General features: G+C 42.9%; 1 protein-coding gene across 1 annotated transcript in view; it reads left to right on the top strand.

Annotated features, from left to right (window-relative positions):
• Positions 1-413: 413 nt before the first annotated feature.
• Positions 414-27,225, top strand: part of LOC119446780 (kinesin-like protein Nod) — a 56,628-nt gene continuing 29,816 nt past the window's right edge. The window contains exons 1-7 of the mRNA XM_037711327.2: positions 414-522; positions 5,291-5,524; positions 10,561-10,838; positions 16,629-16,789; positions 20,515-20,606; positions 23,632-23,751; positions 26,188-26,334. Of these exons, the coding sequence (XP_037567255.1) occupies positions 453-522; positions 5,291-5,524; positions 10,561-10,838; positions 16,629-16,789; positions 20,515-20,606; positions 23,632-23,751; positions 26,188-26,334 (1,102 nt within the window). The 5' untranslated portion in view covers positions 414-452. The remainder of the gene's footprint in view (positions 523-5,290; positions 5,525-10,560; positions 10,839-16,628; positions 16,790-20,514; positions 20,607-23,631; positions 23,752-26,187; positions 26,335-27,225) is intronic.

Raw genomic sequence — 27,225 nt, 5'->3', positions numbered from 1 at the left:
AGGGGAGGCTCTATGGAGGTTCTTTTCCCGCTCTTTCCGCCTATTTTTATCCTTCGGGACGCAGGCCCCTGGTTTCAAGCCTGAGGCTCTATTCTTTCAGGTATGAACTGAACCAATAATGTTATGAACCTACAGCGAAAAGAACGATAGCGTTATCTGCACGCCTTGGTGACAATCTCGAAAGCTGCGCTTTTAAAAACTGCATGCGCCAATATAAAAATAAGAAGTCAGATGTACGTTATGGCCGCAATGTTTATAAACTACTTTTTTAAATAACTATGTGTTTATAACTAGAAATGGCTTCTTAGCGTAATTTGAAAAAGAGGCTAAGAAAGTTAATTAAAAGCGCGCTGCACCCGATCTCAGAGGCTGTAATTCTTATTGCCCGTTGTGTCGCGACGGTCCGACTCGTCTCTGATTCGCTGGACTGAAATGCGGCGTTTATTTTGAAAATGGCCGAGGTGGACGCACATTCACAGTCACTTCAGAACACAGAAAAACAAACTGTAAAAGCACCGAAAGGTAAGTTTTGCGACTGTGCTAACCTGATTAGCTGCCGTATTTTAATGAGCAGCCATCCGGAAAGGTGCCTCTCTTGGGAAGATGCGCTGCATTTGAAGTCAAGAGTTGGACGGAAACCCGTCTGGTCGGGAATATGCATGACAACGGACACCGACCACGAAAGTTTAAAAAATGTATAATAAGACGTTTCCTGGATTGTGAACAAGGCTCCCGTGCGGGAGCCGGAACGTCTTATTATATATATTTTTTAAACATTCGTGGTCGGTGTCCGTTTCAATTGTTGTCATGCGCTGCATTTGTACTCCCATACGCCCACATCCTACAACGGTTAGAAAGCAAAGTTGGTCTTTATTCTATGGAAGCAACAGTTAAGTTTTGGAGAGCACAGGAGTTTGCATGGGGCGCATACTACATGTCGTTGGCTCGTTTAAGTTGCAAAGTTTTCTAGTAAGGTAGCGATTCGTGCTATTGAAGTTTTCTGAAGTGCGGCGATAGAAACGTAGAACACGTAAATAAAATGGGACAAGCGCTTCGCTCGCAACTGAAGGTATTTTTGTTCTGCCAGGAGAACAAACAATGAACCAGAAATCGTACATGCCTGGCAGAGCGCTGTATATTTATCATAATGTACGTAACAAATTAGAAGGGAAAGGCGCACGGAACACTCTATCACGAAAATGCTGCTAAATGTGCAGGAAAGCTTATAATTCGGCATGACTGATACAGCACAAGCGCCGCAAGTGCGAGAAAATATGTCCGACGCATTGCGCCCGTGCTAGAATAGGTGACGCCAACGAGCAATCTACCGGAAAGCATTACGATGAACTGCAGAAACCAAAAATAATAGCTCTTATTAGGTGGGTAGGCAAACTCACTGCAGTGTGAGTTTGGCACACGCATTTCTTGCCCCGCTTTATGTGATGAGATTCCACGAGCTCCCGCGCGTGAGCTGTACCTTTCTCTTATGATTATTTTTTCATCGAACACTGGTTTACAGTCACAGGATCTGCAATGCGTCATAAGATGCGTCGACCCATCCCGTCCACTTTTAACGAAGCCACCCGCCATGGCAGCCCAGTTGCTATGGCATTGCGCTGCTGAGCTCCAAGTCCTGGGTTCGATCCCGGTCGCGGCGGGCGCGACCGGGATCGGTCGCGCCCGCCGCGACCGATCTCTTCTTAACTTAACTCTTCTTAACTTAACTCTTCTTAACTCTAGAAAAATTCCTAGATACCCCCTCCCCCCACACTTTTTTTTTTCTCTCTCTAGAAGACAACACATCTGTTTTAACCAGTTGCCAACATGCTTAAGCTAATGCCCCATTCTGTGCACATAGGTTATCACTGCTCGTTTGCATCATTGTTCACCCATTCTGCCTTCTTTTTCTCCCTCTTACAACCCATTGCTTGAAGCTTTTTTGTTCCACAATGATGCTCTGACAACATAATCTTGACGAAAATTCCCATAGACAGTTGGAGTTGATCTTCCCATAAATATCATAGAAAATTCCCATAGGCATGCGGTTGATATTGCAAATATAGCCACAGTACACAGCAAGCCCAGAAACATGGCAGAAAGCCCTGTAAAAAAAAAAAAAAAGTGTTTTATTTTCACTGATTGGCACTCTGCTGCCTCTACAAATTTTAGCTTGATGCATGGCAACGCTACACTGCGACCAAGGCTTGAACGTGCACCGCTAAATCTTCGGCTGTCCTGGTCCTTATGACGAACCATAGATGTGCGTTGGTCGTTCTAGCATGTAGTGACAACTTGTGCACATTCATTGAAGAAAAAAGCTGCCCACACAAATACGTGCTCCCGAACATGACGGATATTCTCACAGCTTTCTTACACAATGTAGGGAGTGCGTTCATCAAGGAACATATGAAATTCGGTTACAGACGTCTTCAAACTTCTGATTGAGCATCATGCTGGCCTGCAGCTCAATCAGTTCAAGCTCAGCTAGTTCGGAAACTGCCCCTTCTACTTGTACTGAGAATAGCAGCGAGAAAGCTTGGAACTCCTTAGAGAGGCCAGCCATGTTCTGGAATAGGTCTTCAAATTCTTTTTGGAGATCATTGAGCAGCACACAAAAGCATCCCAATAACCCTGATCTAAATTTTCTGGTGACGAAAATGGTCGAGCGTTTCCCGCCTTACCTGACACTCCCAAAGCTGCAGCTTCGCCTCGAATGCAAGGATGTCATCGAACCTTGGAAGTGATGACTTTGTTCCTCCTGTGAAGCTTAGCATTATGAAGCCATTCAGGTGCCCAGTAATGTCGAACAGACATGCAAGGGCACCAATTTCAGACAATCCTAGTCAGCAACAACAACAAAAAAAAAAAGAAAAAATATTTCAAGTCGTTTTGCCTGACTCAATCACCACACTTCAATGTGGTACGCAATGCCATTATGTCCAGTTTCGTCTGTCTCTAACAAAGACACAAACTGTTAGAATTAACTGTTAAAGTTAACTGAGCTAACCAAAGTGTTCATGACGTATCTAATTTGTACTGATTTGCACCATAGTGCCTCTTGGTGCAGAATGCAATGGTTCGCAATAGAATTTACTCTGTGCAGCAAGCTTCGCCCGCACGCACCCGACGAGACTTATCACGTCCAACCATTGATAGGGTGCTGTCAATTGCGAGGAAGACAAGCTTCTCCCACGACAATGCTGCCCACTTGACCCCTTTTTCAAGCACTGAGAAAGTGGTGGCATCAGTGGTGGTTCCTTTCATCAACGCCTGGTCAAACAGCTCCTCTGTAACGTTAAGACATTCGTCAATGCCTCTGATGAAAATGGCACACTGAGCATTGATGGTAATGTATATGCGCTCGTCTACAGCGATTGAAAATGTGGCAAACTTGCGGCACAATTTATTGAGACTTCTTCGGGGCACAAGTTGTTCAACACGTTCAGCGACAGTATTTGCAAAACGCTGATCTTCTCCAAAGTTATCTTCATGCTACAACAAACAGCATCTCATACTTCTAACAGGCATTTCTTATGAAGACACCCTCCATAAAAGGTTCAGAAGGGGTAGCTATGAGCTGCGAAGCATCAAAACTTGCTCTAGCTGTGTCGTCACTTGTCTGAGCCGTTTTCTGGGACAACCATTGCTGTTCTTCAAGGGCTAATTTCAAGCCCTGCACTCTAGCCCTGTAGGGCTAGGCGGGCCACATCCAAGAGCTCTGGTGGTCACATGTTTGAGACCCCTGTTTTAGGCTAATAGGCTAATAATGGTCAATAAATTTTATAGAATACTAGATATCTTATTGGAATTTTTGCTAGGGGAGAAGAGTTTCAGGATAATGTGTATCCTGTAATTTCCTAATTTGACCCTTGTAACTCGATAGAAATTGATCAAGTCTGTTTCCCTTTATCATGTAATGGCCTATTCAAATGACACTTAGGCTGTATTAGTATGTATTCGACTTCCAGGACAAACCTAACAGGATTAGGCCAATAGCCTGTATTATTTATAGAGGCCTATTAGTGCCGGCACCATATTAGGTGTATCAGACTGACATGCAGGCACAATGGGAATCAAGAACCTGTGGTCATACCGTGCCACAGGGGCATATACATGTCCAGTGTTCTCCGAGTATCATATACATGATACTCGGAGCACGTGGCTGCTGGAACTTTTTGCACCACTGGTAGGTGCTGGGGACCACGATCTTATGCATTTTTGTATGAAATGAAAGCGCGTGAATTTGTGATGCATTGTCACTGCATTCAGTCCCATCAGCGATCACCCAGCGTTCACCAGTTACACAAAAATGGTTGGCCGCCATGTGGTTTGAGTATCGCATTCCTATCACTGAGAATTTTACATGTACTCTACTGTGCATTTGTGACAAAAGCTTCATTCTGTCATCTTATCCCAGGATTTTTACCAGGTAATTGCACTTAATTAGTGTACTTGCTGATTTCAATTTTACAGTCACAATATGCCTTTTAGTATAATTGTTAATCCTAATGTTGATTAGTGTTTTCGCTAATTAGGTACATTGTAATTACCTTAAAGATGCATGTCTTATGTCTACAGTCACAAATAATGTGTTACGAAAAATTAATCTCTCCATCTCTGATGTCGTAGGTGGGAACATACTTATGGCCTTAGCTGAAAAACCTTGTAAAGGACATGCGTATTTATTTATTTTTTTGATGTGAAAGCTTCAGATGGCTCATTGAGCGAAAAAGCCGGCGTCTGGTGTCTGTAGCAGCAAAACGGCAACTAAATTCCCATTCGCTGCGACGTCACGAGCACGCCTCGATGGAGTTCCTATTGGTTGCGACGCCACGGCACGGGTGCGCCTTGATGGAGCACAGCAGGCAAAAGGGAACACCTGCTGCCTCAGTAGCGTTCCTGATGTTGCGTGAGGGGAGAGGGCATCACCGTGACGCCAAATCACTGTCGCTCTCGGACGCCTGTGTTATCCGCGTGTTCCTTGTCCACTCAAGCTCTCGCCTGCATTCTAATTGGGCCTCGGCAAGGCCAAATCAAAACACGCCAAGCGTGTCAACGCGCCAAACGTCTTAAGGCGCTTGCTTGCCCGCGAGGAGTTCATAACTCAAGGGACCGGTCAGTGGCGCTCAATTGGACATTAATGCTTTAGCATTCACAACTCATAAGAGTTTCTTAGGTGTCCTCGTATTTCTGGTATTTATTCTACTGTCGATGCCATCTAATTTTCTTATAAGCTGGATATAGGGGTCGCACAAGAAGTGATGAAAACTTTCCTACCCACCTTTAACAGCAACAGAAGGAATAGCGGACGAGGCAGTCAAAGTTGCTGTCAGGGTGCGACCACTGTTCCCGGAAGAACAGAGCCTCGACTTGAGGAGCCCCATTGAGGTGGTGCCTGAAAATGCGCAGCTCATCGTGGCCAGTGAATATGGTTTCAGCTTCGACTACACATTCGACGCTGGCACTACGCAGGAGGAACTTTATACTCACTGTGTTGCAGACTTGATCGGCAAGGTCACCACTGGTAAGTCATTTGATGCCATGAATGTCATGTTTTGCAGTCTCTCCTTTTTTATTTCATATTTGACGTTGACATAGCATCTGGCCATCATGTGCATGAGAACTATGGGTGCTTTATCGAATGAACATGTTTCGCTCTGTATACTGTGGTCAAGTAAAGTTCCTGTGCTTGTATTTGTATGAAACTAGATTAAAAAGAATTACATGTATAAGCTGACATTTATGCCTGATAGTAAATCATAAATTGAAACAGCAGTACTAAAGGAAATACAGAGAGCACACAAGCAAAAATATTGCACACATGTCTTACTTTGTTGCTGCTCAAACACGGTGGAAAGACAGCCAGCTTGCAATAATCCAAACTCCTCAGAATAACATGACCGTATGCAAGTTATCCGAGAGTTGATTTATTTACAATTAACTAAAATGTCATGCAAAAGAGAACCATAATCGAATAAATGCAGGGTTTATATACACACGGCAAGTTTTCATGCTTGCATCAGCAGTATGCTGGAGAAGCTCGGGTACAAATTCGCATAGCTAGTAAAAACACCGTGAAACAAGTGTGTTGTTGAGCATTTTTTATTGATACATATTATACTTGCGAGTGCATAGAATATAAATGAGAAACTTTCTGTGGAAGCCATACTGTAATTTTCTAGTATTCTATAAATGCATCTTTAAGCCACCATAGGCACCAACAGCCACAACATGTCGGAATTACATTGCTTAGGAAAACAAGGAACTTTGTGTTAACTGAAGGCCCTGTTCACATTTAGAGGTCTTAAATTGCATTGGAGACATAACAGGTGAACAAAAAAGCCGGCAGACTTCAGGAATTCCTTTTTTGCTGAGCTCATTTACTGTGACAACAGTGGACTCCCTAGGTGGCCAGTGCCATCTTGTTGAGAACTTATTTGCAATATGCACACTATGTCTTCCTCATATCTGTTAGATTTCATTCATTTCATTTTATTTGGGCCCATTTACAAGCAAATGGAGGGGGCCAAGGTAAAAGCTGCTTATTGGCAGCTTGAGAGGTCCCTGGCCCCCTTTACTGACCGGTGGCAAAGAACACTTTCAGAAATGAAAAACAAATAACAGTGGGTTACATCGATTAAAGGGAATAATCACATTTCTTTCACTGTGAGTACACGGGGTTTCACTGTACTATGGTGATTTAAATCATAGTTTTCGCAAGACAGATGAGCTCCGATGGTGTCAAGGCATGGATGTCAATGCCGGCTTCTAGATAAGAATTTAGTAGCCGTGGCAAGGTGTTTGCGACCAGTTGATGGCCATAATTTGTGCTCGAAAAAGGTATGAGCTATTTTTCATGGCTGCGCGTGTCATATGTGGGTGTATTCTCTTTTAAGTTTGCTATATTCGTCATTAAGTTACTTCTATCTTTTACCTGAAAGTAGTAGGTGCGTAGGAGAGTTTGTTTGTAGAGATGATGACTTTTTGTTATGTTGTACTTGGTGAAAAGACCTTCTGTGTGTGAGTTGTACGGCACATTTGCAATAGCGCGTATTACTTTTTTTTGCATCAGTAGTATTTTAGAGAGATTGGAAGCCGATGCTGTGCCCCATACATGATGGCAATAATTTACATGCGAGGCTAACAGTGCATTATAAATGATCAATTTAGCTGACATTGGTAAAAGGTACCGATTTCGATGTAGTATATCTGTTATGCGGCTCAGTTTCTGGAGTATAAAATCTGCGTGAGCGTCCCATTGCAATGTGCCGGTAAAGTATACGCCAAGTACTTTTACCGCGTCAACAACCTCTATATTCTCAAAGTTGTAAAATATCTTGTGGGTCAATGGAGTACACGTACCTCTTGTTTTAAAGATGACTGCTTGTGCTTTATTGGAGTTTACTTTTAAAAAGTTGCCCGGGCTCCATTATGAGAGATGGGTTAAGAGATTGTTCGCTGCACCAATGAGGCCTGTATAAGAGTTGTTTGATAAAAAAACACTTGTATCATCTGCGTAGTTTATGAATTTTGCCTCTCAGTGGATAAGAACTATGTCGTTTATGTAGATATTAAATAGAAATGGAATAAGGATACTTCCCTGAGGGACACCTGTTTGTATTTTTCGTGCACATGATATGCTAGTGTTTATAGGCGCATATTGCTGCTGATTTCTAAGGTAGGATGTCAGTAACTGAAGAGGAAGGCCCCTGATGCCATATCTTTCAAGCTTAAGTATTAGGAGGTCATGATTTATGCAGTCGAACGCTTTTGTGAAGTCTATGAATAGACCAATTACAAGTAACTTATTTTCGAGGTTTTGCAGTATATATTCTTTCTGTGCTACTAGTGCTAGTTCTGTTGATTTACGTTGTTGAAAACCGTATTGAGTGTCTGTGATTAGTTATGTTTCTTGCTGAAAGATGTTAATTGGTTGAGTATGGTTTTTTCAAGACCTTTAGAAAATTGCGGGAGAATAGATATCGGGCGGTAATTTTTATATTGAGCTTGTCACCTTTCTTATATAACGCAATTACTTTTGCGATTTTCATTTTTTCAGGAAAAGTACCTGATGTTATGCATAAGTTATAGATATAAGCTAACACAGGTGCAATGTCAGAAATGACATGTTTGATAGGTCTTATTTGGAGGCCATCAGCATCGCAGCTACATGAATTTTTCAGTTTGAGAAAAACTGCACAAAGCTCGGTAGGGGTTATCGCTTGAAAAAAGATTGTGTCCGTAGTTGCAGGGAGCTGAAATGTATATGGTGGGCTTTGTGATGAATAGGAATCAGCGTCGGTAAAGTAATCATTAAATGCATTAACTAAATGATCTCCGGTTAAAAGGCATCTGTTTACAGAAACTTTCTTTATAGGTTGAGTGTTTTGTTTGCGTCCCATTAGCTCATTTAATTAACTTGTTCCACATCTACTCTGTATGTCCCTCGCATGAAGAAAATGTACGTAGATAATAGCGATTTCTTGTATTTCTTAGCTCTTTATTTAACGTATTTCTAAAAAGTTTGAAGCATTTTAGATCCTTGCCGTTCCGAGATTTTATAGTAAACCTGGCATAAAGCTTATTTCTTTTCTTTATTTTTTTTAGAAGCTCTTTGGTGATCCAAGGTTTCCGATAAGCTTTGTGGTTTCTTTTCTTGTGTATGAAATGTTGCGCATGAACAGCTGAGAATTTCTTTAAGAAAATGTTGTATGCTGGCTCAGCCTCGTTTTGTCGGAAAACCTCCTTAATGTGTGCTCGTTTATTGTCTGAAATGTTTTTTCAGTGTTATCTTTTTCGGTCTCGTTTGCTCTTGTGTGGATAAACATGACTATTGGCATGTGGTCACTAAGAGGACAGTTCAAGACTCCACTAGTTACTAAGAATGGATTATAGTTCGTTATAAAAAGATCAAGAGTAGTTTTCATAGTTTCTGTTACTCTCGTGAAGGTTTCAACTGCATTTATACATCCGCTTGACACAAAAATCCTTTGAAATGCCGTTTTCCTAGCACCGTCGAAACTCATATCAATGTTGAAGTCTCCTCCTAAGACCACTTTATATTTGTTTTCTGACGCAAATTTGAGCATGCACTCTAAAAAAATGAAAAAAAGGTTCCAATAAACCGAGTAGCTGGCTAGAGGAACTCACCTCAGGCCGACCTCTCTGCATTTCCCATCATTAAACTTCTCTCTCTCTCTACACCTGGTGTTTGGACACACAGCATTTCAGTTTTCTGTCATGCAAGAATACTCGGCTAACAGTTCACATGATTGAGAATCATCTACCAAAACAGATACTCCTCCACCGCCACGTTTATTAGTTTTCCTAATAATGCGGCCGAAATTAAGCAATATTTATAATTCTCGTTCTACTTTTGCCCATTTTTGCGGGAAGGTAGTAAAGCTACGAAGCTGCGGTTTAAAACTAATAAAGGTACGTGAATGAAATTTTGCGTCCTAAATGAAAATTCCTTGAACTCTATTTTATCCAAAATTTAGCTTCCTTGAGCATGTAGTTGCCGGGCTGTTTACAAGAGAAGATTGCAAAATTTGGCAATTTTCAAAAGCAAATTATCCAAAAAGTAAAAATTCAAAATTATTTTGCTACGTCTAGGAACTAGATAAATGTGTCCTAAAGCTACAGAGCAAGCCGCAATGCAGTAAGTGCGGTAGTTTCTTCTAAATATGGTCACAACTGAGACGCAGTTCGCAAGAACCATGTATCTCATGCTTGTTCTTGAACATTTATTTCTAAATCACATTATTCAATTTCTTTATATTTTATATAGTTGGAATCTACAAGAATTAAGCTTTGTTATGGTATATACGACAACTTTATATACTAAGTAGAAGAGCCGCCACGGTTGCTCCAAAAGTACTGAAAACGGGGTGCTCATGCCGCCGGAGTCGGACCGCCGCCTTAATACCTTGCACAGATTACTAAGCCTTAATGTTGTACACATTGCTGCGGGGACATTAGTTAAATCACAGTGGTGGGTTGATTTGTTTTAAATAATGCAAGGGCCTATTTTGCTATATTTGGTGCACTTTCCCGATGTTTTTAGTATTTAACGCCTTATTGGTTGCAGCATCATAGCTCTCATAACTCTAAAATGAAGCCATGAAATAACACTCTTCTATCAGCTGGTCTGTTTTTGAAACATCAATTAGCTGATAATCTGTATGCAGGGTATTGTCATTTATTGCTTGAATACGTAGAACAGAGATGCACTTACTGGCGGTATCTTGTGGGTCAATATACTGTGCTGTATAAGCTAACGTTAATAGAACCAACTCAGTTTCATAGCTCCGCTCAAAACATGGGCTCCATTCTTTTTTCTATGCACCCTTTCTCTTCTAGAGCCGGCAGTTGTTGTGCCGCTCCTGGTGGCAGTTGTCAGCGAGCTCTTTTTTTCTCTCTATGATTGTTTTTATGTTACAAACCTAATATTATGATTAAAAAAGAGAATGCCAACTAAGAAAAAAGTATTTAGTGAGAAATTAAGAAAAGAGTAAACATTATATTAATAACCTTATAATGTCTTTCTTTGGTTTGCAGGCTACAACTGTTGTGTCCTGATGTATGGCCAGACCGGTTCTGGAAAGACATATACCATGGGCACTGATTACGATCAGAGCCAGGTGCCACCAGCCAATGAGGGCATCATCCCACGGGCTCTGCGAGACTTGTTTGCCTGTCTTACAAGGCAGCAGGAAGGTTGCTGGACTGCAAAGGTCTCCTTCCTGGAAATCTACAATGAGTGTGTCTTCGATTTGCTGGCAACACCAAAGGACAGAGAGGCCATCCCCATTCGTGAAGTGGGCAAAGTCATTGTGGTGAGCTGACAGCCTTTTTATTCTTTTGTTTTGTATAATTGCTACATACTTTACTTTTCTGAGTACACTCACATCGTAAAACATTTGGATAACCATTACTGGTTGACAATGGTACGCTTAGGCCTTTCTCAGCTGCAGTTTTGACTTGTCTTCGGAAGGGAAGAAAACTGTGTCTTTACACTAGAAGCTTTTCCACCCATTCAGCTTCTGCAAGCAGCAGTGCGGTTACTGCTGGCATTACACTTTCAATTTCATAAATCATTGCATTTCATGTGAGCCTTTCTGTTTTCCCTGCAGCTTCTCTCTCCTCTATTATCTTTCTTTACTTTCCTCGTGTCTTTTCCTGCTGCATGCTTCTCTATCAGCGTATGCTGGAGTAGCGTTTATAGAACACACAGCAGCTAGCTGATTTATTTAGAGTTTGTACTGTCTTTTTGTCTGCAGCGGTAACTTGAAGTAACATTTGTTGTACTCTTGCTCTGTGTAGCTATTAAGAGTCTGTAGTATAGTATTAAGTCTGATTCTGATAGCAGGCAGCATAATCATGATGGCATTATAACAAATCAGAGATACTATTGATATTTAAGCTTTTTTGTTCACCCTTTCTGACCGCAAGGTTGCAGCGTGTATGAAAGTGAATAGAGCACAAATTAATGCACAAGAAGCAATAAACAAATATAATTTCTTGTGCTCTGTTTACACAGCTCCTGGTATGGCAGGGTTCGATTGTTTGTGGTCTGAATCTTCTCATTAACGCTACATTTCGTGCCCCTTCCATACGCCTTGATTGGGCAAACATGCAGTCGATTGTCCAAGTGGCAGCCTTTTGTTCATTAAGTTAGGAAATTTTAAAAGAGCAGCAGGTTACTCTGATCATGTCATGCACTCTACATTACTTCACTGAAATGTTGTCTGCTTTATATGCCATAGAGAAAGATTCTGCCACTAGTGGTGTTAGCTGACAAATCACTGATGGCATTGTATGGTGGCTGTATGCTGCCTTATATATACGTACCACTATAAGACTTTCTTAGGCACCTGTGGGAAGGCACTCAAGCAACCACGTATATCCGCTGGACGTCCTATGGATATCCATTTCTGATATAACGGACATTTGATGGATGTCCGCAAATTCCCAACAGACTTCCATTGGACACCCAATGGATATCCAAAAAAACAAATTTGTACATCCATCGGACATCCAAAATGGGATCCTGTGGTGGTCGAATTTTGGACAGTATGTGTGTCGTGTCGTGTATATATGTGTGTGTATTTGTGTGTGCACATACACACACCTTGTAGCAGTGATAGGGAAATGCATTCAAGAACCCAACCAATGTTATATAACAACCGGTCACGTGTTTCAATGCGTTTCACTGTCGCCGCACTGCTGCAAATAAACCAGAACAATGGGCCCACACCAGCTTCAAAACGCAATAAATCTTTTACTGCCACCTTATGTTTGTGGTGCAGGTTCTTTATCGTTTCGTACGGTTCCCTGAGGCGGAGCCTCCGACAACCCTATGGAGGACAAAGTCGTTCGTTGTAAAACGCACACAAAGCTTTTAATGTAACTAGAGTGAAAAGAAGCCAATAAAATAAACACTCAACGAACAATCACAGCAACAAACACACTCAGAGATAGAAAGGTATCTATAACACGCGAGTTCGTACAGGTCGCGAACGTGAGTGCGTGAAACAGTTCGACGTGGAGGAGTGGAGACGAGGCGATGAGAGAAGCGTCGATGGTCTCGCCAAAGGGTCGATGTGGTCAGCGCATGAACGGGCGACCACAGCGTGGTATCTCCGGTTTGAAGGGGGAACGTAGGCGACTTGGCGGCACGTACAGTTGGAGGCGTTCTGGCCAGGCAGCTGGGCACAAATCCGGGCCCGTAGCCCGACTGCTCGCGCTCTGCCTACGGGCGTAGGAGTTCGCTGACCTCGGGCAACAGTCTGTGATCGGGTGGAGTGGCGACGCCTGAGAACAGGTTGGCAGGAGGCCCCGGTCGGGTGAAGTCCTGGAGGCTCGGGTCCGGAACCCGACGGCCCGTCTTCAGCTCCCGTTTCAGTGGCCGACCTTCTCCTGGCGTCGCTTCCTGGAACTCCCCCTCTCTCTCTGCCAGTGCGCCTCACTCTTCTACCACTCTGGCCGGTTTGTCCTTTCCTTATTGGCCGCTGGAAGGTCCGTGTTTTCTTCTGATTGGATTCTTTTTTCCTTTTATTTTGTCTTGCGCTCTTCGACGTAATCGTCTTCCATCCAGCATGGAATTCGCCTCCGCGCGTGCACACTGTCATCTTCTTCTTTTCTTCCTCCATCCACCGCACTGTGTCGCACGCTACACACATCACAATGTTATATGGGGTCCACAAAGCACACATGAATACTGTTCATAGCGACAAATATACACGCTGATAAAAAGAAAATTTTGCAGATCTAGATATCATGACTGAAGTTAGAACAGTGTGAACACAAAAAACAAAACTAGAAACTCCTTTCAGCATGTCAAACAGTCTAACAAATGTAGAAAAGACATTGTTGTACATTGTAGAAAAGACATTGTAGAAAATGAGGTCTCATGTGATTATTATACTTATTTGTCTTTTTGACCTGCCAAACCTTACGAGCATTCATTATAGGCACATGCTTTAGAATTAAAAAAAACTCACAAGCAAGAATAAACGTGTGGCGGAAACCAAAGAAAGTGCAATGCGTAGTAGAAGTGTAAGTATTAAGGCTTACCTAATACAGTAAGGTATGAGAACGGGCTATACAAAGGACGGCAAGAAAAAGGTGGGACGAAGACAAACACTTGCCTTCATCCCACCTTCTTTGCCCTCCTTTGTCTCATTTTGCATTGATTAATTAAGATTACTTAATACAGACATAAACAACAGTCTACACAGAATAATGTAAGATATCATTCAAACACAATTATGTACAACATGTCAGAAATAGAGCGCATTTTCAAAGATATGAAAAACATAAAATGTGACGCACCTGCAAACTCAATGGTATGGAAAGTTTTAACACAGAAAGCACTGCCATTTCTATTAGTTCAAGGAATTTATTTATTGTTTAATTTTAATTGTTGTGTTATGCCTACAAGGACTTCTCTTTTTTTTTCATTCAGAAGTTTAGTAAGAAAAAAATTAAGTACATGACACTTGAAACTGCGAAATTTTAGTGCTTTGGCTACAACAACAATATATCAAGACATCCATTACACATATCCATAATTTGATGCGGAAATTTACACCACAAATGAATTTTTAAAACAGTATAGCCAGTACAGTACATGCACTTAGCGACCGCATAATAGTGAACGATTTTGCCTCTTTAAACATACATTCAGTTTAATGCTATAAGGATATTTAATACCCGCTGCACTAGTGAGTGGCTATACAGCATATTGCTGCTGAGCCCGAGGTCAGGGTTGGCGTCGTGCTACAATTATTGGCATTAACTACTGATGTTGCCTCTGTACAGCGGAAAACATCACAAGGCACACAAATGTCACACGGATAGGACGACAACACATGTTAACGCATGTGTGCTGCGCACATGCACCACTGCACCAATCTGGACTTGCGATTTTTCCACCCACTGACTGCTAGCTGCTGGCGTGAAATCCAAGGTCTGTAAATCTGGCCTTTTTGCAGTGACGCTTTCTGTCGCGTGTACGGCTTTCCCCTCACTTTAGGGCTTGTTGCCACCTGTGAACAAAACATGTTCGATACTCCCATGGCTCAAATAGAGATTGATGTAGCTGTCACACCTCAGTAGCTGGGCAGGTGACTTGGGGCAGGCTATGAAGATGGCAAACGAACCGATACTGCACTGGCGCTTTGCCGCCATTAAAACAATAGCTTTAACTTGGATTGGATTGGATCGCTGCAGGACACTGTCGTCAAACAGAATGCCTTGCCAAGGCTTTCTGACACTTTAATGCAAATAAAAATAGTTTTATTGAAACATATTTATTATATGTAAAACCAAACGTCTAGACATGTGTCCAACTCCCGAAATCGCTTCCGCTGAATTCCAATAGCCAAAGTATAGGAAAAGCATAGCCTTAGAGATTGTATATCACTACATGGCATTTATAATGTTTTTTCTGCTTCTGTAATCGTTCATGCAGCCAGTGAAAGCATAACCTTCGCGATCTCTTACGCTCCATGCTACAGTGGGTTTGCCTGATTAATAAAATATGCATAACTGCTGTCTTAAGGCATAAAAGCCTTAAGTGGCTCATTGACCGTCTGGCATTATAGCAGCAAAATTGAATGGCATGAAAATCGAGGGGAGTCGAATCAATTACCTTTGGTGTTAATTAAGACGGAGTTAATTAAGATATAGTTGAGGCTCTCGAACCCACGATCGTTGATGGGACCAAAATTCAATGGCACCAAAATTGATGGTGCCATCATTGATGGCCGAACCCACGACCATTGGTGTTAAGGCGAATTTAATTAAGGCACTCGAACCCTCGACCTTTGGCGAGACCAAATTTGATGGTCGAATGCACGACCATTCGTGGGAATTCGTGAGAATCGAACCCATGACCTTAGGTATTAATTAAGGCACAGTTAATTAAGATAGAATTAAGGCACTTGAACCCATGACCTTTGGTGGAAGAAAACAAGGAATAGAAAGTAACAACGCATTTGAATGAGAATGTCAAGTAATTAAATGAATGTCTCGTGAGCGTACAGGCTTTCACCTTCATCCTCTTTAGCGTATAACTAAAGTCACTGACTTTTTTTGCAAGGCAAAATGAGTAGCTGACACATCCTTGCAACTTAATAGCCAAGATTATGTGTTCAAAAGAATGCAGAAACATCAAAATGTACAATGAATTACGAACCTTAAGAATTTCCTACTCCATTTTTTCTGTATAACGACATATTTTTTCTATATGTGTCCTAACTTATGTCCTTGGCATGCCCATTTATGTACAGCCAGGGCATGTTCAAAACAGATGTCCCCCGGACATCCGAACGGGATATGTACGTCCTATGGATTGTAGGTCTGTGATGGATATTTAGATGGATGGACATTCGGACTTGTGGTGGATGTCCCACGAATATCCGTGGTTGCTTGGGCAATGCAAATTTTGCAGATTGAAATGTAAGTACCGAAAGTAACAACTCGCAACAGAACATTAATGTATAGTACTGATAAGATGTCTGTCATGTGGTGTTCATTTCTGCGACTTAAACTGAGAATTTGTAATGTAGTGAACATGATACTTAGTAGCGCAAAACTCGAAATAAAAGACAACAGAGAAAGATGAGAGGAAAGGACAGACGGGCGCTACACTCACAACTGTTTATTCCAAAGCAAGGCTTGCTATATATACACAAACATACGCAAACACCAACTACGCAAACACCAACAGTAAACACCAACTCGCCCAAGAAGAAGTTATTTTGTAATGTAGTGTAGTCTTAGTGGAATAGTGCTAATGGTGACCATGATAGTATAGTGCATTGGCAAAGACTGAAAGGAAAAGTTGTGATATTGTAATGGTTGCATTTGTGTCAGAAAATTCAATTTATTAACATGTTCAGAGTCTCGCAGAGCAAAATGATTCTTGAGGTTCTACACTGTTGTGTAGTGGCTTTGGGGTTGCGCTGCTACGCCCATTGGCACGGGATCAAAATCTCGTTTATGGCGGCCGCATTTCGATGGAGGCAAAATGCAGGCTGACTCAAGACAGGGGTGATTGGGCTGGGAGAGGCCTTTGTCCCACTGTGGACATAAAATGATGTTCTTTTGAATGAATGCAGCTGAAAGGTCTGGTTCACCAGGTCGTGGAGAGCCCTGAGGAGGCCCTGCGATGCTTGGCACAAGGCTGCCGCAACAGAAGCACAGGTGCCACTCTGCTCAACAGCTGCTCGAGCCGCTCGCATGCCATCTTCAGCATCCACCTGCAGGGACAGGTTGAGGGGTGAGTCAGCAACAGCAGCCTTCGTTTCTTTAACTACCTGGTTCAACACTGAAGCACCAGTGGGAGGAGGCGTGCACTTGAGTTGACGAGGAAGAAGCCATCGGCTAGTTAAACAATGCAAGCAAGACACGGGCAGTGTATTTAAAGAAGGTGTATTTATCGGCACACTACTTTACACAGATGTAAATATATAACTGTAGAATGAGAACTAGAACTCCCACAGTTATCATATGGCATTGTCAAAGGAAAAAAAGAACTTCAAAAGTGTATGCATTATGTACACAAAGCGTAAAAACTGCCAGAAAAGTGGTTCATTGCACATAGATCAAAGTCTTGCTTTAGGAAAGGGAATTGCATTTTCTTGCCCCTTTCCCAAAAAAAGTTGAAAAGAAAAAGGAGAGCAATGGAATGAATGCTTGCAACAAGCTGTGGGTACGAACCAACAAGTGAAAAGTATCTTTTGAAGGATGCGTCAAAAGTGTATCTACTTTATTTCTTCTGTCCCTATGGCTCTCACAGTTCTTAACACACAGGACATAGAAAAAGACAGAGGTAACATGACAAAGGCATTACAGTCAAATGCTTTTATAAAAAAGTCCTTGGGACCTCCAAAATCCTTTGTTATACAGGTCACTTTGTTGTAAAGTTTGTGAACGGCATCGCTCACAATAGAGCATTGTAAGCACGTTCAACAAGAGAAAAGCTTTAATTAACATTAGTTAAAGAGAGACTTGGCAAAATAAGCCACTATTTTTTTTTTTAGTTTTTTTGTGCACGCTTCGTCTGGTGGAATGTGTGACTGCAAACGACCTTATTGCACCAAGGTTCAGGGAATACTTCAGGGCAAAACGTGGCACTTGCGCAAGGTAAAGCTAGCGGATCGTCGTATGCTACTGTTGCCTCCTTTGCCGTCAAAATTATTTAATTTCTTTATGGGTGCTTCATCACTGTTGCCTTCATTTACATTCGCGTGTTATCCACCCTAGATGACATTGAACACGTCGTCGGTCGTTAGTTTCAATTACATGATCACATCATCAACGGTGACGTATTCGTCAGCCATTGCTGAATTTTCCCATTGCGTCCACTGCTGTGTTACAAGCGCCATACGAGTTGAGCGGTTCCTGGAGCAGTGTAGCAGGACTTTACACTCGCTGACATCGGCACGTTCTCCAAGTGCGTCGCTGTAGCTGCCGTTAGTGCTGATGCAGGTCGCAGCTCAGTGGCATCTGCAGAGGGCAGTGGCAGCATCGCCATGTGGCGTTCATTGTAAAGCAGCAGTTTGACTGTCAGAGATGCCTGAATGTTGTAATGGCATATTCGTTGTAGTGGTCTTCGTTGTAGAGGCGTTCGCACGTAAAAGATAAAAATTCGTCCGGGACATAAATCATTCCTTCGTTGTACAGGTCATTTTATTGTAAAGGCGTTCGACTGTATACTTTTATGGCGTACAGCGCAAACTGCCATAGTTGACCACGATTGTGCCCACAGTCATGATGGCCCCCAAAAATTGAAATCATATGTGTAAGAAGGTGCGGATATTTGTCCTGAGATATTCAAAAGTGTCACACTTTCGCCATAAATGCTCCGCATTTCACGTGATAGCAAAAAGTCAATTACGTAAAGTAAGGTTTGTATTCGATCCTGTGGTTTATCGGTGGCACGCATGCTCAGGCAAACATGAACAGATCTCATTCGCTGACCATGAGCACTCGCTGTCGCAACGTGAGCAAACGCTTCGTATCGTGTCTCGGAAACTTGAGATTAGTAGGCGACCACCAACACTAGACGCGCATCAAGGCACCAACCATCTTCGCTCTACCTTTGCACTTGCTGAAGATTACCTAGAAGATACAGCGCACATATGGACAGCCAAGATTAGGATAGAGGAGGAGACGCATGCACTAGGGGGAGAAGGCAGATAGGACCCCCCCCCCCCTCCCCCCCTAGCGAGTGCTTGATCACATTACCGTAAGCGCGTTCTCCCCTCCTGTGCTGAAGGAATCGACAGCTCTTGTGTTTCTCCAACTTCTCTGAGCTGCCGCACACCCTGCAGCCTCAGCAAGTTGTTTACCAACTTGACAAATGGCGCAGCGGTGTTTCCTGCATACTGCATCCCTACATTTTGATAGCATTTTTGCCACTCAAACTATTCATGCGGATGGACACTTGCAAATAGCTATTGCCTCGGCCGACATATTTAGTTTTTTGCTAGCTTTACCAGCCATACAGGCTTGAAATGGCCAAAGCCTTAAACCGTTAAATCGAAACTGTGTCACGAAAATACTTTGGTAAAATGAAAAAAAAAAACAATAAAAAAAGCACTGTTTTCAGTGGAACTAAGATCAGAAAATGCAAATAGTTTATTACATTGCAAATTTCGTTAAATCGGGGTTCGTTATATTGAGGTTTGACTGTATATCATCATGGTATGTACATGTGCGACAAAGGTGATGGTATTGATGTAAATAGGCTAGAGTTTTTCATTTAAGCCAATGTTTTGAAGGAATGAAAAAAGAACATTTAAAGCTTGACACTGCCTCGAAGGAGCAGGCATAGAGCCTGGTATGCTTCCTAGATCTAGTGATCCTTGGGAAGCACTGAGCAAGGACACACACAACACAAGGCATCTGATGACTAACCTAACCTCTTATTATGCAAGCGTTACACTGGGGAGAGCACTAATATTTAGCAATGCCCAAAACATCTTCATTGTAAGTAGAAACCAAATGCCCTACTTAAGCTGCCGTGGTGTGGGATCGATTCACTTAAGTTCAGGCACATTGAGAATGAGCTTGCCCTCAAAGCACAAGAAGCTTTTGTCAGAGGGAGCCTCAGCAAGGAGCCTGCAGTGGACTGCACCATGAAACATGGAGAGAATGTCCAGAACGAGTTGATGCCACTGGGTCCTCTCCCCAGCTTGTCTCTGACACCGCACCACCCCAAGGAGATAGCTTGTGCCTTACTGAAGTTCACAGCAAAACTCCTGATTTGTTTATCTTCTTTTTTTTTCTTTTTCTATTTATTTGTTGTGGTTGTGGCAATCTGATTTGCTTCAACTTCTTTCCTTTCAGCGTCGATTTGAGCCCTGTGCTTATGACAGGCTCCTATGAAAAGGTATACTTTTGAATGACCTTATAAGGCTCACTTACTGGATAGCAACACGTTTCGAGGGGTTACTAACAGTGTACTCATGACACTGTTAACTTAGGCTTAATTATGTGTTCTCTGAAACAAACTGTTAGGAAATAAAGAAGTGAAATGATTTTAATAGGCCAACTACCTGATAGGTGACTAAGACTGATCAAATTTCCCACATCAGCTGTTGCTTGCCGTGTGTCGCAGAGTTGCAACACGTGCCCAGCGTTGCAGTAGGTGCTTAGTTCACAGTGCGCATGCTCACCTCATACCTGCCTCATATAACCTGTTGGTCCTTATGCAGGGATCAGCTGAATTCTATGAAACTACGCTCACTGTTTTCAAGAAGTGTCTGTTAGAGGCCTTGTAAGGAAATGGCTGCACTTGTTATGCCATTCTTTAGGTCAAAATGGCAATTGTGACATTGTAAGCAAGAAACATTCAGAAGTTTAAATCCTGCTCCCCAATGTTATACACTTATAACCAATGAGCTCCACTTTAAACATTCTCAGGCTACTTATGTAGCCTATGAATTTCGTTGCTCTTAGGAGGGTAAGACTTATCTGCATTGTTCTTCTTTTGTGCAGGGCAATGTACACATCAAAGCTGCAGCTTGTTGATTTGGCTGGCTCTGAGGCTGTCAAGAGGACGCACAGCATTGGAGACCGGAGGAAAGAAGGTGCCAACAGGAGAGCAGAACTTAAGCATGTGACTTTCTCTTTGTTGTTGAAAGTATGCATATGACAGTCTTTTTTAAAACTTTCAAGGCCACCATTCGAGTCTTGTGCTGGGGTTTCTTTAGGAATCCTGAGGCTCCAGAGGGCGATGGAGGTACAACCTCTAAACCTACTGAGCAACAAGAGTTTTACTGGAGCGCCGGCATGCATCCCCGTAGCAGCTTCAGTCTCGCTCACAGTAGCTGTGAAACTTTAAGACAAGACTGTATGTGTCCTCAGTGAGCCATGTACTATAAAGTGATTAGCAGATGTCCCATGAAGGGTCCTGAAGGGTCCCATGAGATGAGACCCTTCAGAGGAGGGGCTCATCTCATGGTACTGTAAGCAATTTGTTGTGCTCTCCTCCCACATTTCTGATCAACATGCCAAGGTGGAATGCAATCAGTATGACAGGCTTCTGATGCAGCACACTAGAAATAGCACCACAGAATGCTGTTGTTGACAAGAAGCTTCCATGCGAATTGTGACATTTGAATGATGAGAGAGCTTGGCCTCTAAATTGTATACAAGCGGAGACGTAACTACCATACGAGCTAACGGACACTGAAGCCAAAGGAAGCGTAAAACTGCCAAGGCTATGTTACATGTACATCCTGTTGCAAAAAAGCAAAGGCCACCAGGTATTGTTTTTGCTAGTCTTTACTTTTTTGCTAGTAAGGGAGGGACTGTCTGCTTACTTGATATAGAAACTGCTGGCTCATCTCCTGCCTGCGACAAGTAGTGTTGTCATTCACCTACTTGTGTGTATTTCTTTTCTCTCTTTATTAAGTCTATTTGACACATATAAGCATACCTGCTAACTCTCTCAAATTATTTATATAATGTTTACGAATTGGGGCTTGTTCCAAGATTTTATGAATCTTTCAAATTTTAGAACAAATAAATTCTACAGTATAGACCACTTATAACGTAACCGATTATAGTGCAGGATCGGATATAATACGGTCTTCTCAGACTCCCGTTAATTTTCTCACAGCACTCTATGTATATGCATATCGCTTATAGTGCAGTTGCGGGACACGAAATACCGTTACAGTGCGGTTGCCTGGAAGTTCGGCAGTCAACCTAGACGGCAAATGCTCCTCTCAAGCCAGAAATACCGTATTTACTCAAATCTAACGCGCACTTTTTTCTGATAAAACAGTTCCAAAAATTGCGTGCCCGTTAGAATCAAGTACGACCCTAAATCTGCGTTACCATATAGCCGTCGGCATTTCAAAATGGCCGCCTCGAACGCGCGTCGAGCCTAGCTACCGTAGCTTCCTTCATGTGCTGCAGTACACGTGCTTAGGCAATAGTCTACCGTGTGTCTTCACATTGTCTGCGTCTGCTCTATCAGCATGAAGTACCGAGTTCCATCATGACGCCGCATTTAAAAGGAAAGTGATCATGTGTGCGGAGACGGACGGAAATCGGGCTGCATCACAGGCGTTCGGAGAATCCGAAACTTGCGTTCGGGACTGGCGCAAACAGAAGGAGAGGATTTTCGACAGCAAAGCAATGCGGAACGGTTTCAGTGGACCGAAGCAGGACGTGATCTGCGATGATCCACTTCGGCGATACGATCGCCTTGGCCCTATCTTGAAAGCAATCTGCGACGGGGAAAGTCCGGCGCGCGCCGTGTTTTCGCCGCTTATAGGTCGCATTGAAGCGAGAGGCATGATAGCACGAAGGTCAGTTCGCTCGCCGTGCTTCGTCACTCGAGCGTTTTGACGGTTCGTTTCCGCGGTCAACGAGCGAGATGTGTTCATGTTTGCTTGTGCGTGCGTGACACCGTGCTTGTTAATTTATTTAGTAAGCGAATACATATTGAACGCGACTATCGCCAAGGTGAACTATTGCCGAAGGGGAATGTTTCAGAATACGGCGCCAAATTGGCCTGCGGGGCTGTTGAGAACCTAGAAGCACGGTGACAGCGACGGCAGAAATGCGCCTGGAGTGTCCATTATCGCAATAAAATAGTTGTTTTGGTAATAGTGCGATACCGCTGATAGTGCAGATATTCGCTACTCCGGCGACTTACGTTCTACACAGTGGCGCACCGACGGGGGGTGATTCGGGGGTTGTAACCCCCCCCTGAGGCCGACTTAACCCCCTCTTTTGTTTAACCCCTTTTCTTTCCTTACGCATTGGAGTACTGCAACTAAGATGTAAGACGCGCAATCGTCTGCACACTCGCAAAAAGCGCATTTTTTGACAATTTCCCCCGAAGAAAGTGAAATTAGCGCTGTTTAGATGGTATTGGCCAACTGTCAACCCCCCCCTGGCAGAGATCCTGGGTGCGCTACTGGTTCTACACTGTATTTGTGAAAAACTTCACTTGTTGTTTTCCGACCATAAGTCTTCTGATTGTGAAAAGACACCAGAGGGATGCCTACTTGGGTCAAGTTTATTCAGTCAAGTTCCTGAAACAGGCAAAATCAGCGTCAGCAAAGTCACTAAAAAAAGTCGCTCTGATTTAAAAAACTTGTTGCTTGCCAGTTTGAGCTGTTCAAACTTTGCTCCTGCTTCAGCACTGTATCTAAAGTGCATATGTATACCACATAAGATGTGCATTCAGGGTAAACTCAAGAGGAAGTGTGCTTCTTTTTCCCCTACTGGTGTAGTGCCTACAAAATTTTCATGACACGATTTTCTTTCTCTCTCTCTTCTTATGTTAGGTTGGCATGTATGCATATGGTTAATATTACTGAAAGAGTTTAGGCACTGCCAGTACAGTGTGGACTTGGTGCATAGCATATTGGTGGGGAATGGTGCATGTGCTTTTCAATCTAGAGCTCAGATGCAGCTACATTTTCATTGCAGTGGCAGGACTATGTCTCAACACATTTTTAAATGATTCACATTCTATTGCACCTTAACGATAGTTGCTTGGTCTGACAGTAGTAACCAAACAAACTGGTCAGTTTATTAGTCGGCTTGCATAACGGTTAAAATTTTTCACAAGATGACTGTCTCTCTTTCCAGGTGTCTCCATCAACCTTGGCCTTCTGGCTCTTGGCAATGTGATCAACTCTCTTTGCTCGCACAATGGGAAGTCGCAATTTATTTCTTACAGGGACTCTTCGCTGACGCGACTCCTGAGAGGTGAGCATCAGCTGTTGACAGCATTTTCAGAATACCACGTAAAGATCTGCATAAAATGTTAGCACACCACTGAAAAACAACGAACCAACTTGTTTGAAGTGATAATTTATCTTTTGGGTTATAAGCAAGTGTATCATCACAAATAATCTTCTCATTAAGTGTCAAGACCACCACTTTTTTTTTTTTTTTCCAGCTTATGGAAGTGCATTGAATTGCATAATGCTTTCTCAGTTTTGCCACAAATTAATTTTAGCCCGGGCAAAACAGCGATGGAAAAATGAAATAAATTTGCACCACTGAATTGTGAAGGCAATGCTAGCGTTCTTGCTGTACTTGACCCCTGCAAATGTCACATCTGAGAAGAAATCTGCATGTGAATTGGCTCTCAGCCCTACCATTCTGAATACATTGGCTATTGTCAGATCACAAGGGTAGGCAGTATATGTCTTGGTCAGTCCTTTGGAGGAAAACAACTTGAGAATTCTGAATGTTGGTGGCTTCCCCTCTGTCATGAAATAGTTAGTTTGCCTTGAGTGGGACAGTTACCCTGGGAAATGGCCTCCTACAACCCACAGTAAATGCACAGGCAGCCACTAACTTGTACACAGCCATTCTGGTTTATTTAGTGAAAAATGGCTTCTTATTTGTGGAAGAAGGTGCAACTGAACGCCACTCATTGATTTTAAACACCCATTTATCTTTAAACTTCAGTGTCAATGGCATCATTGCTAGGACATATCAAATTGTGTCTCTCTGAGTGTATCACCAAGCACCAGGCTTAAGTCATTGGTGTGAGAAGCAAGAACACTGAAGACAAAAACAAAGTTGGATTAGTATTAGCTGTACCGAACACTCTTTCATCTAACGACTACAATGTTGATGCCAGCTATTATATCACAGGCTGTTTGTTTTAAATTGTAAACAGTGGCATTGTGAGCTGCGTGTAACTTATTATCTCATTCACTTTCCCTCTGGTCTCAAACAAGTGGCATGTTATTTGTTGTTCCACATGACACAGGTACAGTGGAGCACTGTTAGCACACACCCAGTTAACTCGTAACATCTTGTTTGTAATCAAGGAGTGAGCATGTTGAGCACTATACTACACTGTAGTCTTAGTGTTGTGCTCCTACATTCTTTTGTGCTGTCCAAATCTTCTTAAAGTACTATTTTATATTGTCACTTTTAGTTGGCCCTGCCTTGAAGGGACCCTGAAACGATTTTGGTGGTTCTTTACAAATGACATCAAGTCAGCAGGGTTGGTCCTAGTAGTCACCAAGGACCAAATTTAAGTGCTCTGCGTGAACCTTGCAATTTATTATTAGGTATTATTAAATATCTGCACCATCACAGATCGCAGTGGCACTGCTTCCTGTGTTTTCACCCACCTCTGCCCATTCTACATAAAATGGGTGAGTGATGTCACTCGGATGAACAGTCAGGGCCGGTATTTTGTAGCGATGCCTTTCCAGTGCTAATGGCTTTTCAAGCTTTTCGCGCTTGGTCAGTGATCAGAGCGACGGTCCGCTCACATTATCAATGGGATCAGTCAGCCGTGAGCGGTGGATGATAAGACTAGTATAGAATAAAGCATAACGCATCGCTACAAAATACCGACCCTGATGGCTTTCCCTGTGACATCGAGAATACTTCAAGCATGCTGCTCGATCAAGCTTACATTTAATAATATAAGTATACGGCCACTTGCGTGCCTGTAAGAAATGGAAGCACAAATGTAATAAGCACAGACTTTTCTTTAAACCAATGAAGCACTGCTACCTGACCATGCGTATTGTCTGCTGCAGCACTCACATGCAGCACATGCATTCTTGTGTATGCCTCAAAAAGCTGGGCACTGTGGCAGACTTGTGAGGCTGCGCAGTGTAAGGACAGGGGTGTGAAAGTGGTGACAGCTGCCAGTGGAACACATAGGGTCATCTTGCACAAACATTGGTGCAGCTATGCCTTTTTTTTTTTCTGGCGGCAGAAACATGAATATTGCCAGCCAAGCACTCGTGCTATCCTGCTGCAGGGAGTAAACTAGTACAATGGCTACACGCAGTAGAAGACAGAAGTGATGCATGTAAACTTAATCATCACAGTAACAAGAAAAACTGCATCAGAACGAGAAACACGTGCAATTCAAATAGAGTGGAAGTAGGTAACACTCCTGTCACCGAACGAGTTTGTGCCCAAGGTGGTTGGACGTAGTCATGGCTGCACAGATTACGATTTGAGAGGGAGTGCTGCAGCTTGAGAGGAGAGTAATGTTTAAGACTCGCAGTTTCTTTGTGTAGCACCCTGACATAAAGTTCTTGCGAGAAAGTATTTCCATGAGAGGAGGCACTCTCTAAACCTAGGCAGTAGTATTAGGTATGACAAAAATTGTTCAGGGACCCTTTAAGCCTGAACGTCATTGCTCTACCTTTATTGCAGATTCGCTGAATGGTGGTAGCTTCACAGTGATGATTGCCTGCATTAGTCCAGCTATCTGCAACATCCCGGAAACGATCAACACCCTTCGCTATGCTGACAGGGCTCGGCAGATAAAAACGAAGCCTGTAATCAACAAGACCAACAAAGGTACATCCAGCACTTCGGAACATCCATGACCTATTTATTCATATACAGTCAATGTCCGATTTTTTGGACTCCCTAGGGGCCGTGAAAACGTTCGAAAAAATGAATGCATGCCTTTTTCTGTCCCCAAGGGTTCAAATTACCACAGGCGCGTCCAAAATAACAATGAAGGCCTGCCAGTACACTTATTATGCATATCGTGGTTCATACTGTGCTATGAGGCGGCGGGTGCGCGCGTGTATAATTAAGGAATACACACCGTGTATCGTGACATTTGCCCCTACCCTCTCCAGATGGGCTTCACCGCAATACTTCGCTTATTCTTCACTGCGTAACATGGCTGTATTGAGGTGAATCTGACTTTCGGGAACCGGCATTATGCAATGCGCCCTTTCCGAGTTTCCAAGACATTGGCGAGGATTACAAAGGCGGAGTTGGCACCATTGCTAACAGCAGCAAATTATTTCAGTGAGAAACACGGCACCAAACAGGAAGAAGCTTGGTAGCAAACGCCGAAGTAGCTCGGCCTAGCGTTGCCGCCGTGGTGGCTACGGCTGCCAGCGGATCTGCGTGCGAGTGTGCTGGTTCGAGGAGGCGAGATAATCAAAATGGCGGTCCGCTCACATGTTAGTGGCTTCGATTAATGTCGTTTCGGACCTGCGGTCATGGCAAAAAGTCCGGATAATTGGATAGCGAAGGTCTTTTGCATTCGAAATTTCAGACGTTTTTATACATTGAATCTATGGGGTATGTGGCCGTGCCGTGAAGGTGTCCGAATTATCGGGCATGTCCAAAAAATCGGGCGTCCGGGAAATCTGTCGGTATTATCTATGTCAAACATTTGTAAAATCTCCTTAAAATTCACATGCAAAAGTGTAGCGATGTGCTGCATGT

The sequence above is a fragment of the Dermacentor silvarum genome, chromosome 3 (assembly GCF_013339745.2).
Source record: "Dermacentor silvarum isolate Dsil-2018 chromosome 3, BIME_Dsil_1.4, whole genome shotgun sequence".
NCBI classification, from domain to species: Eukaryota; Metazoa; Arthropoda; class Arachnida; order Ixodida; family Ixodidae; genus Dermacentor; species Dermacentor silvarum.
The sequence above is the reverse complement of the archived record's forward strand: the minus strand, read 5'-3'. Positions and strand labels throughout refer to the sequence as shown.